This window comes from Dendrobates tinctorius, unplaced genomic scaffold (assembly GCF_039654945.1).
Source record: "Dendrobates tinctorius isolate UK_male_01 unplaced genomic scaffold, ASM3965494v1 ptg000011l, whole genome shotgun sequence".
In the NCBI taxonomy this organism is placed as follows: Eukaryota; Metazoa; Chordata; class Amphibia; order Anura; family Dendrobatidae; genus Dendrobates; species Dendrobates tinctorius.
This window is the reverse complement of record NW_027361679.1, coordinates 39896002-39915359: the sequence shown is the minus strand read 5'-3', so window position 1 is coordinate 39915359 and position 19358 is coordinate 39896002. Positions and strand designations below refer to the sequence as shown.

Here is a 19358-nt window from a genome sequence, read left to right as displayed (position 1 = left end):
ATCTTGATTTTCTGATGTCTCTTCGTAATTATTAATTATTTTGCATTCTTATAACTTTACTATTTGTTTTTAAGACTAAAAAGGGAAAGAATGATGAGGCACGACGGAAAGTGAACATCATCCTCCTTAGTGGACAGAGGCTTGAGTTAACGTGTGATGTCAAGTCTACCTGTAAAGATGTGTTTGACATGGTGGTTGCTCACATTGGCTTGGTTGAGCACCATTTATTTGCCTTTGCAATGCTAAAAGGTAGGTTATATGCCCAATAATTTTCTTCCAATATCAAGTATGTTATTTTTATGTTCATCATTATTACAGTATATTTACGGTAAACTTTTCCTATTGAAGAAATAATTTTACCTATTCAACTTCAAATTAAAGTTAAGCTTTAAAGAGTGGAGCTACAAGAAAAAATATAATACAAAATACTAACTATATATATATTATTCTGTAGTGTCTTCCTTTCTTTACCTTCAGCACTGTGTTTAGTGGAAAGAGGTCTACACTCACTGGCCACTTTATTAGGTACACCTGTCCAACTGTGTGTTAAGACTTAATTTCTAATCAGCCAATCACATGGCGGCAACTCAGTGCATTTAGGCATGTAGACATGGTCAAGACAATCTCCTGCAGTTCAAACCGAGCATCAGTATGGGGAAGAAAGGTGATTTGAGTGCCTTTGAACGTGGCATGATTGTTGGTGCCAGAAGGGCTGGTCTGAGTATTTCAGAAACTGCTGATCTACTGGGATTTTCACGCACAACCATCTCTAGGGTTTACAGAGAATGGTCCGAAAAAGAAAAAAAATCCAGTGAGCGGCAGTTCTGTGGCCGGAAATGCCTTGTTGATGCCAGAGGTCAGAGGAGAATGGGCATACTGGTTCGAGCTGATAGAAAGGCAACAGTGACTCAAATTGCCACCCGTTACAACCAAGGTAGGCAGAAGAGCATCTCTGAACGCACAGTGCGTCGAACTTTGAGGCAGATGGGCTACAGCAGCAGAAGACCACACTGGGTACCACTCCTCTCAGCTAAGAACAGGAAACTGAGGCTACAATTTGCACAAGCTCATCGAAATTGGACAGTAGAAGATTGGAAAAACGTTGCCTGGTCTGATGAGTCTCGATTTCTGCTGCGACATTCGGATGGTAGGGTCAGAATTTGGCGTAAACAACATGAAAGCATGGATCCATCCAGCCTTGTATCAACGGTTCAGGCTGGTGGTGGTGGTGTCATGGTGTGGGGAATTTTTTCTTGGCACTCTTTGGGCCCCTTGGTACCAATTGAGCATCGTTGCAACGCCACAGCCTACCTGAGTATTGTTGCTGACCATGTCCATCCCTTTATGACCACAATGTACCCAACATCTGATGGCTACTTTCAGCAGGATAATGCGCCATGTCATAAAGCTCGAATCATCTCAGATTGGTTTCTTGAACATGACAATGAGTTCACTGTACTCAAATGGCCTCCTCAGTCACCAGATCTCAATCCAATAGAGCATCTTTGGGATGTGGTGGAACGGGAGATTCGCATCAGGGATGTGCAGCCGACAAATCTGCGCCAACTGTGTGATGCCATCATGTCAATATGGTCCAAAATCTCTGAGGAATGCTTCCAGCACCTTGTTGAATCTCTGCCACGAAGAATTGAGGCAGTTCTGAAGGCAAAAGGGGGTCCAACCCGTTACTAGCATGGTGTACCTAATAAAGTGGCCAGTGAGTGTATAGTTGTGGTCTATATTGTCAAGTCAGGTGAATAAATTGGGCGTTTTCCTGACATACACTTCCTACGGATGCTGTTGTGTATCCATACATCAACTTTGGCTACAATGCAAAAATAGAATACTTCATTGTATAGGAAAGTACAGTCGTGCATAATAACCGCAGGAAGTCAAAAGGACCCTGTTTTGGTCCTTGGTGGGTAAATTTATCCTATATCTAAAGAGCTTTCCTGGTGTGTTCACCAACAGAGTTCAAATAGGAGTAATATCCGAACGGTTTGTGTTTTTCCAAAACTATGCTGACCTAGATCGATTATGCCTGCCATTACATATTTTTTTGTCATTCAATATGAAAATAAGATATAAAATAAGTTTACCTTGTACATGCCATTTAGATAATGTATTTTTTTTTTATCTGTTCCAGACACTGAATGTTTCTTTATTGATCTTGACCAAAAATTGTCTAAATTGGCTCCAGATGGCTGGAAGGAAGACACCAAAAAGAAAGGCAAAACTGGGGTCAACTTCACCCTATACTTTCGTGTTAAGTTCTTTGTGGATGATGTCAGTCTTATACAGTAAGCATATTTTCTTCATATATATGTAACATATTTGGGACTGTCCCCTTGACTATTTCTGTCCGTTTGTCCAGACATAGCTTCACTCGTCACCAGTACTACTTGCAACAAAGGAAAGACATATTAGAGGAGCGTCTACACTGTGATGATGAGACAGCTTTGCTTCTGGCATCCCTGGCTCTTCAAGCAGAATATGGGGACTACCATCCAGATGTAAGATCTTGCAGCTATATGTTTTTCTTCATTCACTTTTGATTCAAATATATATAAATATTCTCATAGATATTGTGTTATATGCTTTATGGAAAGTCTTAGTAGTCAAAAAGAAAAAAATACTGGCAATATTTGTTTAATATTTGACCTTTAAGAAAATGTAAAACATATTTGTATTGGAACCTATTTTGATTTAGGCTCTGTTCACACGGTGCGGATTCTGCTGCGGATCCGCAGCGGATTTGGCCCTGCGGATCCGCAGCAGAACTGCAGATGATGTACAGTACAATTATTGGCTATGTAAAAAAAAACCCGCTGTGCACATACTGTGGATTTTTCCTCGCGGATTTCGTGCGGAATAAAAAAAAGCAGCATGTCACTTCTTTTGTGCGGTTTTGCTGCAGTTTTCCACCTGGTCCATTCTACAAATCTGCAGGTGGAAAACCGCAAAAAGCGGCAGTAAAACCGCACAAAAAACGCACTAAATCTGCAGGAAAAATGCAGGTCATTTGACCTGCGGATTTAGTAAAATCCGCGAGGAAAAATCTGCGGAAGGATCCGCACCGTGTGCACATAGCCTTACTGCAAACCTTAGAACAAACCAATAAGGAACTGAGAAGAAGCTTGCAGGAGCAGGAACCATCAAAAACTGCATTTGTTACTAATCAAGGTTTTAACAGAAAATGGGCCATTTTGTACTTTCAGGTTCATGGCTTGGCCTATTTTCGGATGGAACATTACCTTCCCGCTCGAGTAATTGAGAGACTGGATCTTTCTTACCTGAAGGAAGAACTGCCCAGGCTGCACAGTACTTATGCTGGAGCTTCAGAAAAGGAAACAGAAATTGAATTCTTAAAAGTAATGAAATCTCTTTGTATTCATTCTCTTTTCACTATATAAGACCTGTTGACCTAAATACCAGAACCTTGAATATTTTTCCCTCAACTTCTTTGGAAAGATTTGCATTGAAATGCAGTACATTGTTTATCAGTCATGAGACTTATGATATGTTTGCTCCTTGACTCTTTTTTTTGTCTTACATTTCTTAACCCCTTAACGACCGCCGATACGCCTTTTTTGACGGTGGTAGTTAAGGGTACTTAAACCACAGTGCCGTTAATTCAAGGCACTGTGGAAAAAGTGTATAGCGCCCCCCAGCGTCGGAATCTCTCCGGGGTCTCGGCTGCCGAGGTTAGCCGAGACCCCAGAGAACATGATTCGGGTCGGTATTAACCGACCCCGCTTTTGTGATTACTGTTAAAAAAAAAAAGTCCGATGTGTCATTTAATTTCTCTCTCCTCTGATGTGATCGCACATCAGAGGAGAGAGAAATAGGGTCCCCGTTCCCACCCGCTGGTCCTCGGCCCGCGTGCTTCCCCTCCATGGGCGCCGCCATCTTCTTCCGGGAAGAAAATGGCGGGCGCATGCGCAGTGCGCCTGCTGAGATCTGCCGGCCGGCACCCGGCATGATTTCATTCATGGTACATTTGGATCACTTTGATAAACCCTATCACAGTGATCAAAATAAAAAAAATCGTAAATAGCCCCCCCCCCTTTATCACCCCCTTAGTTAGTGAAAAAATTGAAATAAAGAAAATATATTTATTTTCATTTTTCCATTTGGGTTAGGGTTGGAATTAGGGTTAGGCTTGGAATTAAGGTTGGAATCAGGACTAGGGTTGGAATTAGGGTTAGGGTTGGAAGAGGAGGAGTTGGAGGAGGAGGAGCGCCGAGAGATGGCTGCTCTGGCATGAGGCTCCTGAGTTTTTTAGTTTTTTCCCCGTTTAATTGTTAATTCTCCCTTTGGTTCACTCACCATTGCGTAGCTACAGGATTCGGCAGAGCTGGGAGTAGTGTGGAGACTGCGATCAGCTGGGGCCGGTGTCTTTCTGTCCTCGTGGAGCTCCATGCCTGGATTCAGCTGGGAGAGAGTGAAGCTGCTGGCTGCCTGCCAACTTTCCTACAACTTGTACCCATTTCCAGCAAGCAGATGATCCCAGGATAGGAAACCTGGTGGAGTGTGCGGTGCTGGAGTTGTTCTGGAGATCTTGTGGTCCATGTGGAGTTGTAGGGCTACAGGATTCGGCAGAGCTGGGAGTAGTGTGGAGACTGGGACCGGTGTCTTTCTGTCCTCGTGGAGCTCCGTGCCTGGTTTCAGCTGGGAGAGAGTGAAGCTGCTGGCTGCCTGCCAAGTTTCCTACAACTGGTACCCATTTCCAGCAAGCAGATGATCCCGGGATAGGAAAACTGGTGGAGTGTGCGGTTCTGGAGATGTTCTGGATATCTTGTGGTCCAGGTGGAGCTGAAGGGGTGAGCTGGGCAGGTTTGGACTGACTGTTGGTGTGTCCCCTGATGTCCCTGTCTTGTTGCACCCATGCCCTCCCCCCCAGCAGTGCTGGGAGCACCCTTTATGGAAAGTTGTACATTTAACTCTGCTAAGCTGTGACTGTTCAGTCTTTATAGCTACAAGCTGAGTGTAATCATGGCCACTGCTCTCTGTAAACCTACTCTTATGATTTCAAGGGACGATTTATTATTCTGGAATCATCTGCAATTTCTCATGGACTCCCCTTCTTGGAACATGATTGCTAATTCAACAATTGAGTACATAAAATCCATTACTTCTGTGAAACCTGTGGAGGTGTACTGCAAGAGAGGTAGGAGAGGAGGCGTCCTGGCACGCCTTCGGAGGAGAGGATTCAGAACAGCTCTTCCTTCACTCCACTTGGCTAATGTCCGTTCCTTATCTAACAAAATGGAGGATCTGAGCTTACTTTGTAACATGAGATCTGATATGGCCAATTCAGCTGCTCTTTGTTTTACTGAGACCTGGTTGAATGAGACCATCCCTGATTGTAGTCTGGATCTACCTGGTTTTGTTATCTACAGAGCTGACCGTGATTGTGTAGCTTCAGGTAAACAAAGGGGGGGTGGGGTATGTCTCTACATCAACACTAGCTGGTGCTGTGATGTTAACATACTGGGAAAAGGTTGCTCTCCAGATCTAGAGTACCTTGCACTCAATTATAGACCATTTTACTCTCCAAGAGAGTTTTCATCTATGGTTCTGGTTGCAGTATATATTCCCCCTCAAGCATCGGTTAAAGCTGCTATTGGTGAATTAGCTTGCAAAATATCAGAATGGGAAAAAGGATCTCCAGAAGCATTTGTGATCGTAATGGGGGGACTTTAACAAAGGAAAACTCAACCTGGATCTCCCCAAATTTACTCAACATATAAACTGCTTCACGAGAGAGAACAATACGCTTGATCACTGCTATACAGTCATAAAAGGGGCCTACAGGGCAGTGAGGAGAGCAGCAGTGGGCTTTTCAGATCATTGTCTAATTCATTTAATTCCAGCCGACAGGCAAAGGTTGAAAACATCCAAACCTACAGTTTATACAAAGAAGACATGGTCTGAGGAGGCAAAATTGCAACTACAAGCATGCTTTGAATGCACGGACTGGGAGGTATTCCAGGAAACATGCTCGGGTCTGGATGAATGGGTTGATGCAGTGTCCTCATATATCCGTTTTTGTGAAGACACGTTTATTCCATCCAAATCTGTCCACTGTCGGGGAAACAACAAGCCGTGGTTTACAAATAAAGTCAGGTTGATCCGTAAGAGAAAAGAGGAGGCTTATAAAGCAGGCGATATTACCGAATTCAAGAAACTTAGGAACTCGCTATCTAAAGAGATCAAGTTAGCCAAACACGAGTATGCAAAGATTCTGGAGGAAAGGTTCTCATCAAAAGATACTAGATCTGCATGGAGAGGATTAAGAGAGGTCACCAATTGTAAAAGCCACCCCACTATAGTGAACCCCAGCAGAAGTCTGGCAGCAGAGTTAAATGAATTCTACTGCAGATTTGAGGCAAGCTCTACACACAGTGGCTATTCATCTCTAAGCTCCTCAGTCTGTTCATATAAAGATCATTCATTGTGCAACACCCAAGTAGTGATCTCCGAGGCAGAGGTGATACGCATCCTGAAGGGACTTAAGGTCAAAAAGGCACCTGGCCCTGATAGTGTATCTCCAATGTGTCTGAAAGTATGTGGTACCCAGCTTGCCCCTATACTGACAAATATATACAATGTGTCACTGAAAGAGTGCGTTGTACCTCAGTGTTGGAAAAGTTCCACAATTATCCCTGTCCCCAAAAAGTGGGATCCTCTGAGTTGAACGACTATAGACCAGTAGCACTCACATCTGTAGCTATGAAAGTCTTTGAAAGAATTATGATGTCCCACCTGATAAAATTCACGCAGAAGCTATGGGACCCGCTTCAGTTTGCCTATAAGGAGAATCGTTCGGCAAACGACACTGTCAATCTGGCACTGAAGTACATTTTGGATCATACAGATGAACTGCACTCATATGTCCGGATTCTTTTCATGGACTTTAGCTCAGCGTTCAATACCATTGATCCGAATTTACTTCATAAGAAAATGGTAGCTCTTGGAGTCCCTCTCAACTTATGCTTGTGGATTTATAACTTCCTGACAGCCAGGATACAGAGTGTAGAAGTTGGACCATTCACTTCGGACACCTTGGTCACAAACATCGGGGCACCTCAGGGGTGTGTTTTGTCCCCGTTACTGTTTTCTCTCTATACGAATGATTGCATCTCTTCAGCAGACTCAGTAAAAATCTTGAAATTTGCCGATGATATGACACTGATTGGTCTCATGAGGGGAAATGCTGAAGACTTGTATCGGAGTGAGGTGAAAAGAATATGTGACTGGTGTAAAGCCAATAATCTTGTACTCAACACTAAAAAAACTGCTGAGATGGTTGTGGATTTTAGGAAAGATGAACATGAGATACTTCCAATCTACATCCATGACGAAGTGGTTCTTAGGGTCACAGAGACCAAATTCCTTGGTGTTATCTCTCATGATCTTAAATGGGGGAAAAACGTGGATGCTGTTATAAGAAAAGCACAACAGAGGATGTTCTTCCTGCGTCAGCTGAAAAGATATGGTTTGTCTAAGAATCTGCTGATCTTATTCTTTAATGCTGTCATCAGATCTGTGATTTGTTCCTCTCTGATAGTCTGGTATGGGGGAGCCACTGCGCATGACAAACTCCGCTTACAAAGGACTTTCAGAACAGCAGAGAGAATTATAGGTTCCCCCCTGCCTAAAATCCAGGATCTTTATGATAAGAGTATTCGATCCCACGCATTGAAAATTTCATCCGATCCCTCTCACCCGGGACACTCCTCATTCCAACTACTCCCTTCAGGACGTCGCTTCAGAGTCCCCAAATGCAGCACCAACCGCCATATGAACAGCTTCTATCCACTCTCTGTTCAACAATTAAATCGTCATGTGTAGACTATACACTGTATCTGTCTTGTTAGATGTTACTTGTTGTATCTGTTGTTATATATTATGTTGCCTCTTTGCCACAAAGAATTCCTTGTATATATGTAATATGTACTTGGCGATAATAAATTTGATTGATTGATTGATAGAATTAGGGTTAGGGTTGGAATTATGGATAGGGGTGTGTTGGGGTTAGGTTTGTGGTTAGGATTATGGTTAGGTTTGGGATTAGGGTTGTGGTTAGGGTTGGGATTAGGGTTAGAGGTGTGTTGGGGTTAGGGTTGGGGTTAGGGTTGGGGTTAGGGGTGTGTTGAGGTTAAGTTTGTGCTTAGAGTTCGGGTTAGGGTTTCCACTATTTAGGCACATCAGGGGGTCTCCAAACACGACATGGCGCTACCATTGATTCCAGACAATTTTGCGTTCAAAAAGTCAAAGGGTGCTCCTTCGCTTCCGAGCCCTGACGTGTGCCCAAACAGTGTTTTTCTAATCCCACATATGGAGTATCAGAGTACTCAGGACAAATTTCACAACAACTTTGGGGGTCTAATTTCTCTTGTTAGCCTTGTGAAATTAAAAATTTAGGGGTGAAAAAATCATTTTTATGGAAAAAATGATTTTTTATTTTCACGGCTATACGTTCTAAACTTCTGTAAAGCACTTGGAGGTTCAAAGTGCTCACCACACATCTAGATAAGTCCCTTAAGGGGTCTAGCTTCCAAAATGGTGTCACTTGTTGGGGGTTTCCACTGTTTAGGCACATCAGGGTCTTTCCAAACGTGACATGGCGTCCGATCTCAATTCCAGCCAATTCTGCATTGAAAAAGTCAAACTGTGCTCCCTCCGTTCCAAGCCCTGTCGTGCGCCAAAACAGTGGTTTACCCCCACTTATGGGGTGTCGGCGTATTCTGGAGAAATTGCACAACAAATGTTTTGGTTAATTTTCTCTTTTTACACTTGTGAAAAAAAAAATGGTTCTGAAGTAAAATGTTTGTAAAAAAAAAGTTAAATATTAATTTTTTCCTTCCACATTGCTTCAGTTCTTGTGAAGCACATATATGGTTAATAAACTTCTTGAATGTGGTTTTGAGCACCTTGAGGGGTGCAGTTTTTATAATGGTGTCACTTTGGGGTATTTTCTGTCATATTGACCCCTCAAAGTGGCTGCAAATGTGATGTGGTCCCTAAAAAAAAGGTTTTGTAAATTTTGTTGTAAAAATCGCTGGTCAACTTTTAACCCTTATAAGTTCCTAACAAAAACAAAAATTGTTTCCAAAATTGTGCTGATGTAAAGTAGACATGTGTGAAATGTTATTTATGAAGTATTTTGTGTGACATATCTCTCTGATTTAAGGGCATAAAAATTAAAAGTTTGAAAATTTAAAATTTTGTTGCCATATTTCCATTTTTTTCATAGGTAAACGCACATAATTTTGAAGAAATTTTACCACTAACATGAAGTACAATATGTCACGAAAAAAACCATATCAGAATCAGTAGGATCCGTTATGTTCCAGAGTTATAGCCTCATAAAGTGACAGTGGTCAGAATTGTAAAAATTGGCCTGGTCATTAAGCTGCAAATTGGCTCCGTCACTAAGGGGTTAAAGGAGATATTCATTTTAAGAAAAGTGGAGCCCAAATGCTTTTATACATGTAACATAGTAAACAGAACAAATACTCAAACTCCCCGGTTCCAAGGCCACTGATTAGTCTTTCGACTGCAATGATGATCTTACATCGAAATGTAGCATCACCGCAGCAGCCTATGACTGACCTTGACAGAAATTGCCATCTACATTGGTGATTGGCTGCAGTGGTAATGTGAGCTATCGACTTGACATTACTGCTGAAGCCAAAAGACTTAAGACCAGAATGGCAGAGGAGAGAAGGCAACCTGGGAATTGTGAGTACCTGCTACATTTCTTATGTTATGTTTATAAAAGCATTTTGGGAAAACTTTTCTTAAAGGGGTTGTCCACTACTAGGACATCTCCTTCTCATGCCCCATGCTTGGCCTCAATAAAATTAAAAAGCTTATACACCCCTACAGTGTTGGTGCCGTTCCCACGGTGTTTTCACTCGCTCTCCCTGGTATTCTTGTGCAGTTGTTGTGACGCCTGACCCCGACGCCCAATCAGTACTGGCTTCACTGTCTATACTTTCGTACAAATCGAACAGGAAGAGGAAGTCCGGGCTGCAGCTGATCTCTGACTTCCTCTTCATGTTCAATTCATTAGGAGGCAGGGATAGTTACACCAGCACTGATTGGGCGTCGGGGTCACATGTCACAGCAACAATTCGGGAGCCGCGGGGAGAGCGAGTGCTGACACCACGGGAACAGCGCCGGCACGGGAAGTGAGTGTAAGCTTTATTATTGTATCTGGGCCAAGCGTGGAGTATGAAAAGGAGTTGTCCAAGTAGTGGACAACTTCTTTAACCCCTTAATCACCAGAGGTATTTTCAGTTTTGAGTTTTCGTTTTTTGTTCCCCTTCTTCCCAGAGCCATATCCTTTTTCTTTTTCGGTCAATATGGCTATGTGAGGGCTTGTTTTATTACAGGACAGATTGTACTTTTGAACTTTACCATTGGTTTTAACATATCGTGTACTAGAAAACAGAAAAAAATTCAAAGTGTGGTGAAACTGCAAACACAAAGTGCAGTTCCACAGGTTTTTTTGTTACCATGTTCACTAAATGTTGAAACTGACCTGCCGTTATGATTATCCAGGTGATTACAAGTTCATAGACAACAAACATGTCTAGGTTCTTTTTTATTTAAGTGGAGAAAAAAAATCCAAAGTTTGGGAGACCTAGACCAGTAGGAACTTGCTTACAATTCTGTAAGAATCTTGAAAACGATGGGAGTTGCCTATCCCTGCACTGGGCTTCCTCATCCTTAAGTGCAACCAACCTTCTTCAAAACCTCCCTCCTTTTATGCCAACTGCTGTGACAGATTACAAAACAAATTCGCTAAATAATATTCAAGTAATTGATCTAAAAAAAGGCGGTTGGGCAGGATGTTTCGGGTACAAAGGCCACCACAGAAGATAGTCTTCCTCTAAAGACAAGCCCTTAAATACCCTTTACTGAAGATCAACCCCCCACAATCAGGTAAGCGCCATGCCCCTGTATTTACCGATCACCCTCCCCTTAATATTCCCGCTCCATAAACATTATACCCCATTTACCCCTTAGCACACACATCTCAGGTCTAGCAAACATCCTGAGTCATGAAGCACTCCCTTGGGGGTACAGTCTGGGCCCTTGCTTTACATATGGTTGTACACATGATACGTGCATACTTCGTAAACTCATATTATGTACTATGGTGCACATTTCACACTTGGCATATTTTCCTCTGATCTCTATTTTAATTACTATTGTTCAGCATTAACAACATAGCTTGTCTTCATTAATTTGGTAGGTGTGCCAGAGACTTCAGGAGTATGGTGTACATTTTCATAGAGTGTTTCCCGAGAAAAAGTCCCAGACTGGCATCCTTCTTGGCATCTGTCCTAAGGGAGTTCTCATCTTTGAGGTCCGCAATGGAACTCGGACTCCAGTCCTGCGATTCCCGTGGAGAGAAACCAAGAAGATTTCATTTACTGTAAGTTTGAAATTTCCTGTGTCAGCATTGGATATGTATGATGTCTACACTTTTCTGGCCCACAGTAACAATATACAGTTCCTCTACTCTTTATTTTTTGATGCAATATTAATGAGTGATTATTAGTTGATTTCTCATTAAAAGACCCCTTAGTGCATCCTAAAGATATAAATACTGTTTTCAGCATCTGAACTACTAGCTAAGATCTCATATCATGAAGCTATAGGCCCAAAGCCTGAGGCTGCACTTCTTAAATCTGTACATGTCTCCATGCACTGAGCAGGAAATGTCATCAGAAACCTTCACAGTTGTTCTGCTTCAGGGTTTGGCTTATTCTAAAATATGGAACACAATCAATGAAACCTAGTCCTCACACATGCACATTAGACATTCAGCCGACAGCTATCTGTGTTTTATTATTTTGCTCCTTATTATAGAAATTCCCTATTGATACTCTACCTAGGCAGAAATTCTATGCAATATGTAACAATTTGACAACACTTGTCTTGACGCGTTTCATTGTTTCATCTTTTTTCCCAAGATTGTGCAGTAAACAGGGAACAGAAATGAAGCATGCTGAAATCTCAGACTTCCTGTGTTAAACCAGACATATGTAAGCTATTAATGTCCTGTTGACCAAAAATACCATATGGAATTGTAATTTTTTCTTCTATTCTTTTTTTTGGCTGTAGAAGAAAAAAATAAGTTTGCAAAACACATCAGATGGAATCAAACATGTTTTCCAAACGGACAGCAGTAAGACCTGCCAGTATCTCCTACACCTCTGTTCTTCTCAGCACAAGTTCCAGCTACAGATGAGAGCCAGACAGAACAGTCAGGAGACACAAGATATTGGTAATGTTGATACAGTCTGTACCTATGTACCTATTATTGTATCTGGTTAGCCCTTTACCCTCATGATTAAAAGGGAAATCACATTTTTAGCTTAAATTTGGGACAAAAGTTTTCCGCCACTCCATGTGACTGTAGGCTGCTGAATACTGACAGTGTGTGGTGTGCTCGCTGTCACAATTCCCTCATATTGTCGATGTGAAGGGGAGATCATGTTTGCATATTTATGGACACATGCCAAAGACTCTCATTCGGCGTCTATGGAGATAAGCCGAATGTATCTAGTTGGCACATGACTGCAGGTATGCAGAGCATCATGCAGTCACTTGCATCATCATTACCAAGAAACCATGGCAGCGTGTGCACCGCATGATGTCAACATTCAACAGTCTGCAGTCACATAGAGCGACTGCAGAAGAAAAAAAAAAGGTCGTTCCAGCTTCTTAAAATTCCTTGCTTTATTAGGTTAAAATCAAAATAACAGCATGTCGGCTTTCTCCCCGCAGCAAGCAGAAGTGCTGGGAGGCACTGAATCAGCTACGCGTTTTGATCCAAGCAGGATCTTTTTCACAGCTGCAGAGTAATATAATGACGCAAGTCTTATACAAATCATAGACCAATAGAATGAAAGAATTCAATCACAGGATTCGACACTAAGGTCCTGTGTACATTTCATTATGAAGAGTAAAGATTTGCGTTTTATCCTTTACATAAAACAGAATTTAGACAGATATACAATTTTTAAAAAAGTATATTAGAAATAACCTGCTAGTAATGGTACATAATTTCATTTCTTTTGTTTAAACCATTAGGATATCTGGACCCAGAGGCGTATCTAGGTTTTCTGGCACCCGGGGCAAGAATTCGGTTCGGCGCCCCCCCCCCCCCCCCCCGCCCAAGTACATATGCGACTTGCACACTTAGCCATGTACCTGCGAGCTGCTCTTCCTAATGCTCTCAATGTTCAGTAAAAAAACTGAGAGAAGCAGGAAGAGAAGCTCGTTGTCACAGGACCATACCTATGAAAATCGCATATGAGGGAAGTGTCCATGTGATGACACTGCAACCTGCATAGCTGAATCCTGACATTGCACCTTCTGAATTCTCACAACGAATGCACTGCACACTTTTAGGATTCTCCCTTGCCGATGTACAGTCATGTCAGCACAAGTATGTGATTTATATGCTTCTGGCCACATTCCGACTAGACGTGCCCGGCCTCGCTGTGTTCATTTTCATTGAGTGAGGCCACACACGTCTAGTCAGCATGTGACCGCATGTATGTAAATTACCGGCACGAGAGAATCCTAACAGCGTTCAGTGAGCACTGTGAGAATTCAGAAGTCTGCAGTCACATAGAATGTCTGCAGACTCAGCACAAACCTGGACAAACCCTTTAATGTTCCTAACAAATAAAAACATGAGAATAAGTCAGTAGCACAAATAACATTTACATCCAGGTACCTTATAGATGACGTCGTCTCTGCAGTCAGTCACCTTTTCTTCTAGACCACATGATGAGTTTTCTCATCCACATCTTGTCTCTGTAGATGTCCATCTTCTCCGGTCTTCTGTAGCAAATCTCCACACGACGCCCTTAAAAATAGAAGTGTCATTATAATGCTCCTAAATAAAAATATCTGCAATATACTGTCGCCTCACACTATTCCCCTCTAGCATCCCACCTGTTCACCATACTGTCTCCTCATATATTTACCCCCTCACTCTCTATACTGTCTGCTCACACATATCCCTGACTCCCCATACTGTGTCCACTTACATTAACCCATTCGCTCCCCATACTGTCTGCACCAATCCCCCATACTGTTTCCTCATACATACTCTTTATTTTGTGTCCTCAAATCTCCCCACACATTAAATCCCCCCCATCCCCAATCCCCCACACACATTAAGTACCCCCATCCCCACTCCAAATCCCCCCACACATTAAATAACCCCCCATCCCCACTCCAAATCCCCCCCCACATTAAATAACCCCCCATCCCCACTCCAAAAACCCCCACACATTAACCCAATCCCCACTCATTAACCCCCATCAGCACTCCAAATCCCCCCACACATTAACCCCAACCCCACTCATTAACGCCCCCACACATTAACCCCCATCCCCATTTATTAACCCCCGCACACATTAACCCAATTCCCACTCATTAACCCCATCACCACTCCAAATCCCCCCACACATTAAATAACCATCTCCACTCCAAATACCCCCACACATTAACCCCCATCCCCACTCATTAACCCCCATCCCCACATTAACCCCCATTCCCACTCATTAACGCCCCCACACATTAACCCCCATCCCCATTCATTAACCCCCACACACATTAACCCAATCCCCACTCATTAACCCCCATCACATTAAATAACCCCCATCTCCACTCCAAATCCCCCCACACATTAACCCCATGGCATCCCCACTCATTAACCCCCACACTCATTAACACCCATCCCCACTCTAAATACCCCCACACATTAACCGCCATCCCCTCTACAAATCCCCCCCATCTCCACTCATTAACTCCCTCTCATCTCCCATCTTCGGTGGTTCTTCAGCTCCACAGAGGAGCACACTTACCACCACTGTTCGCTTTGGGCGCCGGGGAGTGACGTCAGCAGCGTGATCACATGACCTGATCACGATGCTGACGTCGCTCTGGCCCAGCGGTCAGAGCTTCATTTGTACTGGCGTCTGTATAGACGCCAGTACAATTGTTCCCTGGGAGCCGGCACGGCCTCCTTCTCTGCGCCGGCTGTCGGCTTGACAGCCGACACAGAGAACCGCCGACTCCCAGGCCGGGGGGGCGGCAGAACGCAGCCGCCAAGGAGGACACTGCGGACCGCTACATTAGGTGGCCCGACTGCGCCGCCCTGCTGGCTACGCCCGGGGCAACTGCCCCGGCTGCCCCCCCCCCTAGATACGACCCTGTCTGGACCCCAAACAGAAAATCCAGTACGCTTCCCTTGTTAACAGACGTCTTTTTAAATCACCCCCACGTTTTGATTTTTTAACATTTTCTATTCCTACTACTGACATAGCATTTAGATTACCATCATGGTGCATTAGAAAATGTTTCGAGGCCATGAATGTGTTCCGCGTATTTATGCTGTTGTTTTCTACATCTCTGATATGTTCCAAAATTCGGGTTTTTAATTTCCTTGTTGTGCAGCCTATATAGATAGGAAAGATTGCATATTTCACAGTGTATTTTATAGACTACATTTTCCGTATTGCAATTGATAAACTGTTTTATATTATATGTCTGAGTGTTACTTACATCAATACATTTTTGCCGTCTCCCGTGACGGCACACATGTGAGAGGGGATCCGCCCAGTCAGGACAGGAACCCTACTGAAGATAAAAGGGCGGTACCTCTCCCTCGCTTCAGTTGGGTTTCCTGTCCTGACAGGGACCCGTGTGCTGAAGACAGCGGTCACACATACCTGCCCCTCTCCCGTGCCGGCGTTGAAGATCAGGCTGGTTTCCTGAGCGCTGCGCGTCGGGAGGGGGAAGCGCCGTCCGCGGGTCCCCAGGGGGCTCAGCGTCCGAGCGGGCGCAGAAGCAGCACGGCTGGGGTCCTGGGGCTCTGCCGTGGCTGCCGCGCCGCCCTCTCCCCCTCTGCCGCGTCCAGAAGCAGCGCAGGAGTGTCAGGAAGCGGCCACTTCCGGGTCGCGCCCCTCTGACGTCACGCGCACGGCACGCTGGGAAAGGGGCGTTCCCGCGTGACGTCGGGAGGCGGCGCCGACGATCCAAGATGGCGGCGCCCATAGAAAACAACGCCGGCCGGCGAAAGGAGATCCCGGCGGCATGGCGGGGGGGGGGCTGTGGGGTAACCGGAGGAGGCGGAGAGTGCAGTGGATCCCCCTTACATAAGGAGGATGACCACAGAAGGCGCACTCATGGCCAAGGCTTCAGGATGGAAGTGGAGCAAGACGAGCAGCGTTAGCAGCAGCGACAGCAGCAAGACCTCTCGCCAGATGCCAGGCCGAGCCGCCAGCATACCAGGAGCAGTCGCTCGAGTGGTGGGAGCGGCAGTCGTAAACGCGACCGGCATGACTCTGAGACATCCAAGAGGAACGTTACGAGTGCATCTGAGGAGCCTTCGAGATCGGTACCCCTGATTGACAGCGGTGGTGAGTGATCTTCGTGAATGTCACCCTTATGGTAACGGGGTTCCATTTTCTCTGTTTGATCACTAGGGGTCGAGGAAGGCCAGCAGCAAAACCAAAAATAGAGAATGCGCCCTATGTAAAAACCCGCTGGCAGATCAGTGGCAGAAAGACCTCTGCGCTGACTGTGTAAACAAAACTATACAGGAGGAGACCCCTGATTTGGTGGCTAGCCTTAAAGAGTTAATACAACAGGAGGTGAAAGGCTCCCTAAAGGCAGCCCTTAAAAAGAAAGAGAAAAGAAACCGTAGAATGAGCTCCGATTCAGAGGCCTCGCCAAGGCAGAAGGGGCGGGATAGACCCTTGTCCCCCTCCACCTCCTCTTCCTCTACTCAGTCCTCAGAATCCTCCTCGGACAGCGATATAGGCGGCCTTCCATGTTTCCCAGTGGAGGACGTGGAAAAGCTGGTCAAAGCTATTAGGGCTACAATGGGCCTTAAAGAGGAAAAAGCTCCCAAATCATTAGAGGATGTAATGTTTGGAGGACTGGAGGAAAAGCGAAAACGTACCTTCCCTGTAAATGATAAAATAAAAGCACTAATTGACAGGAAATGGAAAAAAACAGAGAGGTCAGGGGGCTTACCTTCCACATCAAAGAGGAGGTACCCTTTTGAGCAGAAGGATTCAGAAACCTGGGAAAAAGTCCCTAAAATTGATGGGGCCGTAGCCAGATCCTCAAAAAAGGTATCCCTACCATTAGAGGACTCCGGCGTGTTGAAAGACCCGCTTGATAAAAAAGCAGATGGTTTCCTAAAACACATCTGGGAAGCTTCAGCAGGTGGATTGAAGCCAGCGATAGCTAGTACCTGTACCGCTCGTGCCCTCATGGTCTGGCTGCAACAAATAGAGGACCAGATCAAGGATAGAGTTCCTAGGGACAAAATTCTGTCTAATTTGACACTGGTGCACGGAGCAGCGGTTTTCCTAGCGGATTCCTCTGCAGACTCTGCAAGGTTGACAGCTAGAGCAGCAAGTCTGTCAAATGCGGCAAGACGAGCCCTGTGGCTTAAAGGGTGTCCCGGAGATTTACCATCGAAGCATAGGTTATGTTCCATTCCATGCGATGGCCAATTCCTCTTCGGGAAAAAAATAGAAGAGATTTTGGAACATGCGGGGGATAGGAAGAAGAGCTTTCCCCGATTTCCGGGAGAACCTAAAAAGCAGCCCTTTCGGAGGAGGAGATTTAACAGGGGTCGTCCCCCGGGGGATAGAAAAAGCTGGGACTTTAAAGAAAGAAGAGGATCGGGCTATATGTTTAAAGGGCCCTCCACTTCCTCCAAAAAATCTCCCCAATGACATTGGGCTGGAGGTAGGAGGAAGGCTTTCTCTCTTCCTTTCCGCCTGGGCAAATATCTCCCCCAGTACATGGGTCCTAAATATAATCAAGGACGGCTTAAAAATAAAATTCATCCGTCTGCTCAGGCATACCTTTATAATGACACCCAGAAGGAAAGCCCAAGAGCAACAGCTGGCCCTGGAGACGGAAGTCTTGGGACTAGTGAAAAAACAAGTCCTACAGGAAGTCTCAGTGCAAGAAGAAGGAAGGGGGTTCTACTCCCCCCTCTTCTTAATACAAAAACCAGACGGCTCTTGGAGAACCATTGTCAACCTGAGGATACTCAATCAGTGGGTAGACAATTGCTTCTTCAAAATGGAGTCAATCAACACGGCCACAAAGATCCTGTTCCAGCATTGCCTCATGGCAGTGATAGAATTAAAAGATGCCTACTATCACATCCCAATTCATCGGGAATATCAAAAATATTTGAGAGTAGCGCTCCATGTCAGGGGCAAGTGAAACACTACCAATACGCAGCCCTTCTGTTTGGCCTGTCTACAGCCCCCAGAGTTTTCACCAAAGTGATGGCCGAAGTAATGTCTTTTCTGCGTTCCAGGGACATAGTGATCGTCCCATACCTAGACGACTTTCTGGTAATAGGGAGGTCGGATTCCCACTGCACACATCAAGTGAAGGAAGTGATAGCAATTCTAGTAGGACTAGGATGGATAGTAAACATCCCCAAATCAAGGATAACCCCAGCAAAAGAGCAATCCTTCCTAGGGTTGATATTGGACTCCGAGCAACAACGCTGCCTCCTACCAGAGAGCAAAGTGACCAAAATAAGAGGCCTAGCTCGCACAGCAATACAAAGGCCAAATATGACACTGAGGAACGCAATGTCCTTTTAGGCTCACTGACATCATGCATACCCGCAGTAGCATGGGCGCAGTACCACGTAAGGCAAGGGAAGTTCTGTCAGCACAGAAACAATTAAAAGGGCATTTAGAAGGCAAACTATGTCTCTCAGTGGCTGTAAGAGATTCCCTGCTCTGGTGGACTGTAGAAAAGAATCTAACAGCCGGTGTCCCGTGGCAAAAACCAGTCGAGGACATCATTACAACAGACGCGAGTGCCACAGGATGGGGAGCACACCTGAGTTCCCACTCAATACAGGGGACCTGGTGCTCGCTAGAAAGGGATCACGGTTCAAATGTAAAAGAACTATGTGCAGTGGAAAAAGCAGTGAAACATTTCCTTCCCTTACTTCGGGGCCGCCACACCCTGGTCATGACGGACAATCAGGCAGTAGTAGCCTACATCAATCACCAGGGGGGAACGAGATCTCGGGGCCTCATGCAAATATCAGATCTACTCTTCCAGCTAGCAGAACAACATCTGTTATCCATCACAGCACTGCACATAAAGGGGGCAGAAAATATACAGGCAGACTTCCTGAGTCGCAGGCATCTAAGACAAGGAGAATGGTCCCTAAACCCCCAAGTCTTCCAACAAATAGTTCAGGCCTGGGGCAAACCAGAAATAGACCTGTTCGCTACTGCACACAACCGAAAGGT

General features: G+C 44.7%; 1 protein-coding gene across 6 annotated transcripts in view; it reads left to right on the top strand.

Annotated features, from left to right (window-relative positions):
* PTPN13 (protein tyrosine phosphatase non-receptor type 13) overlaps nucleotides 1-19358 on the top strand; it is a 399005-nt gene that overhangs the window by 260539 nt on the left and 119108 nt on the right. For all 6 annotated transcript variants that reach the window (XM_073541467.1, XM_073541487.1, XM_073541500.1 and 3 more), the window contains 6 exons: nucleotides 75-249; nucleotides 2147-2300; nucleotides 2375-2513; nucleotides 3219-3371; nucleotides 11273-11455; nucleotides 12148-12310. In XM_073541467.1, coding sequence (XP_073397568.1) covers nucleotides 75-249; nucleotides 2147-2300; nucleotides 2375-2513; nucleotides 3219-3371; nucleotides 11273-11455; nucleotides 12148-12310 — 967 coding nt within the window. The remainder of the gene's footprint in view (nucleotides 1-74; nucleotides 250-2146; nucleotides 2301-2374; nucleotides 2514-3218; nucleotides 3372-11272; nucleotides 11456-12147; nucleotides 12311-19358) is intronic.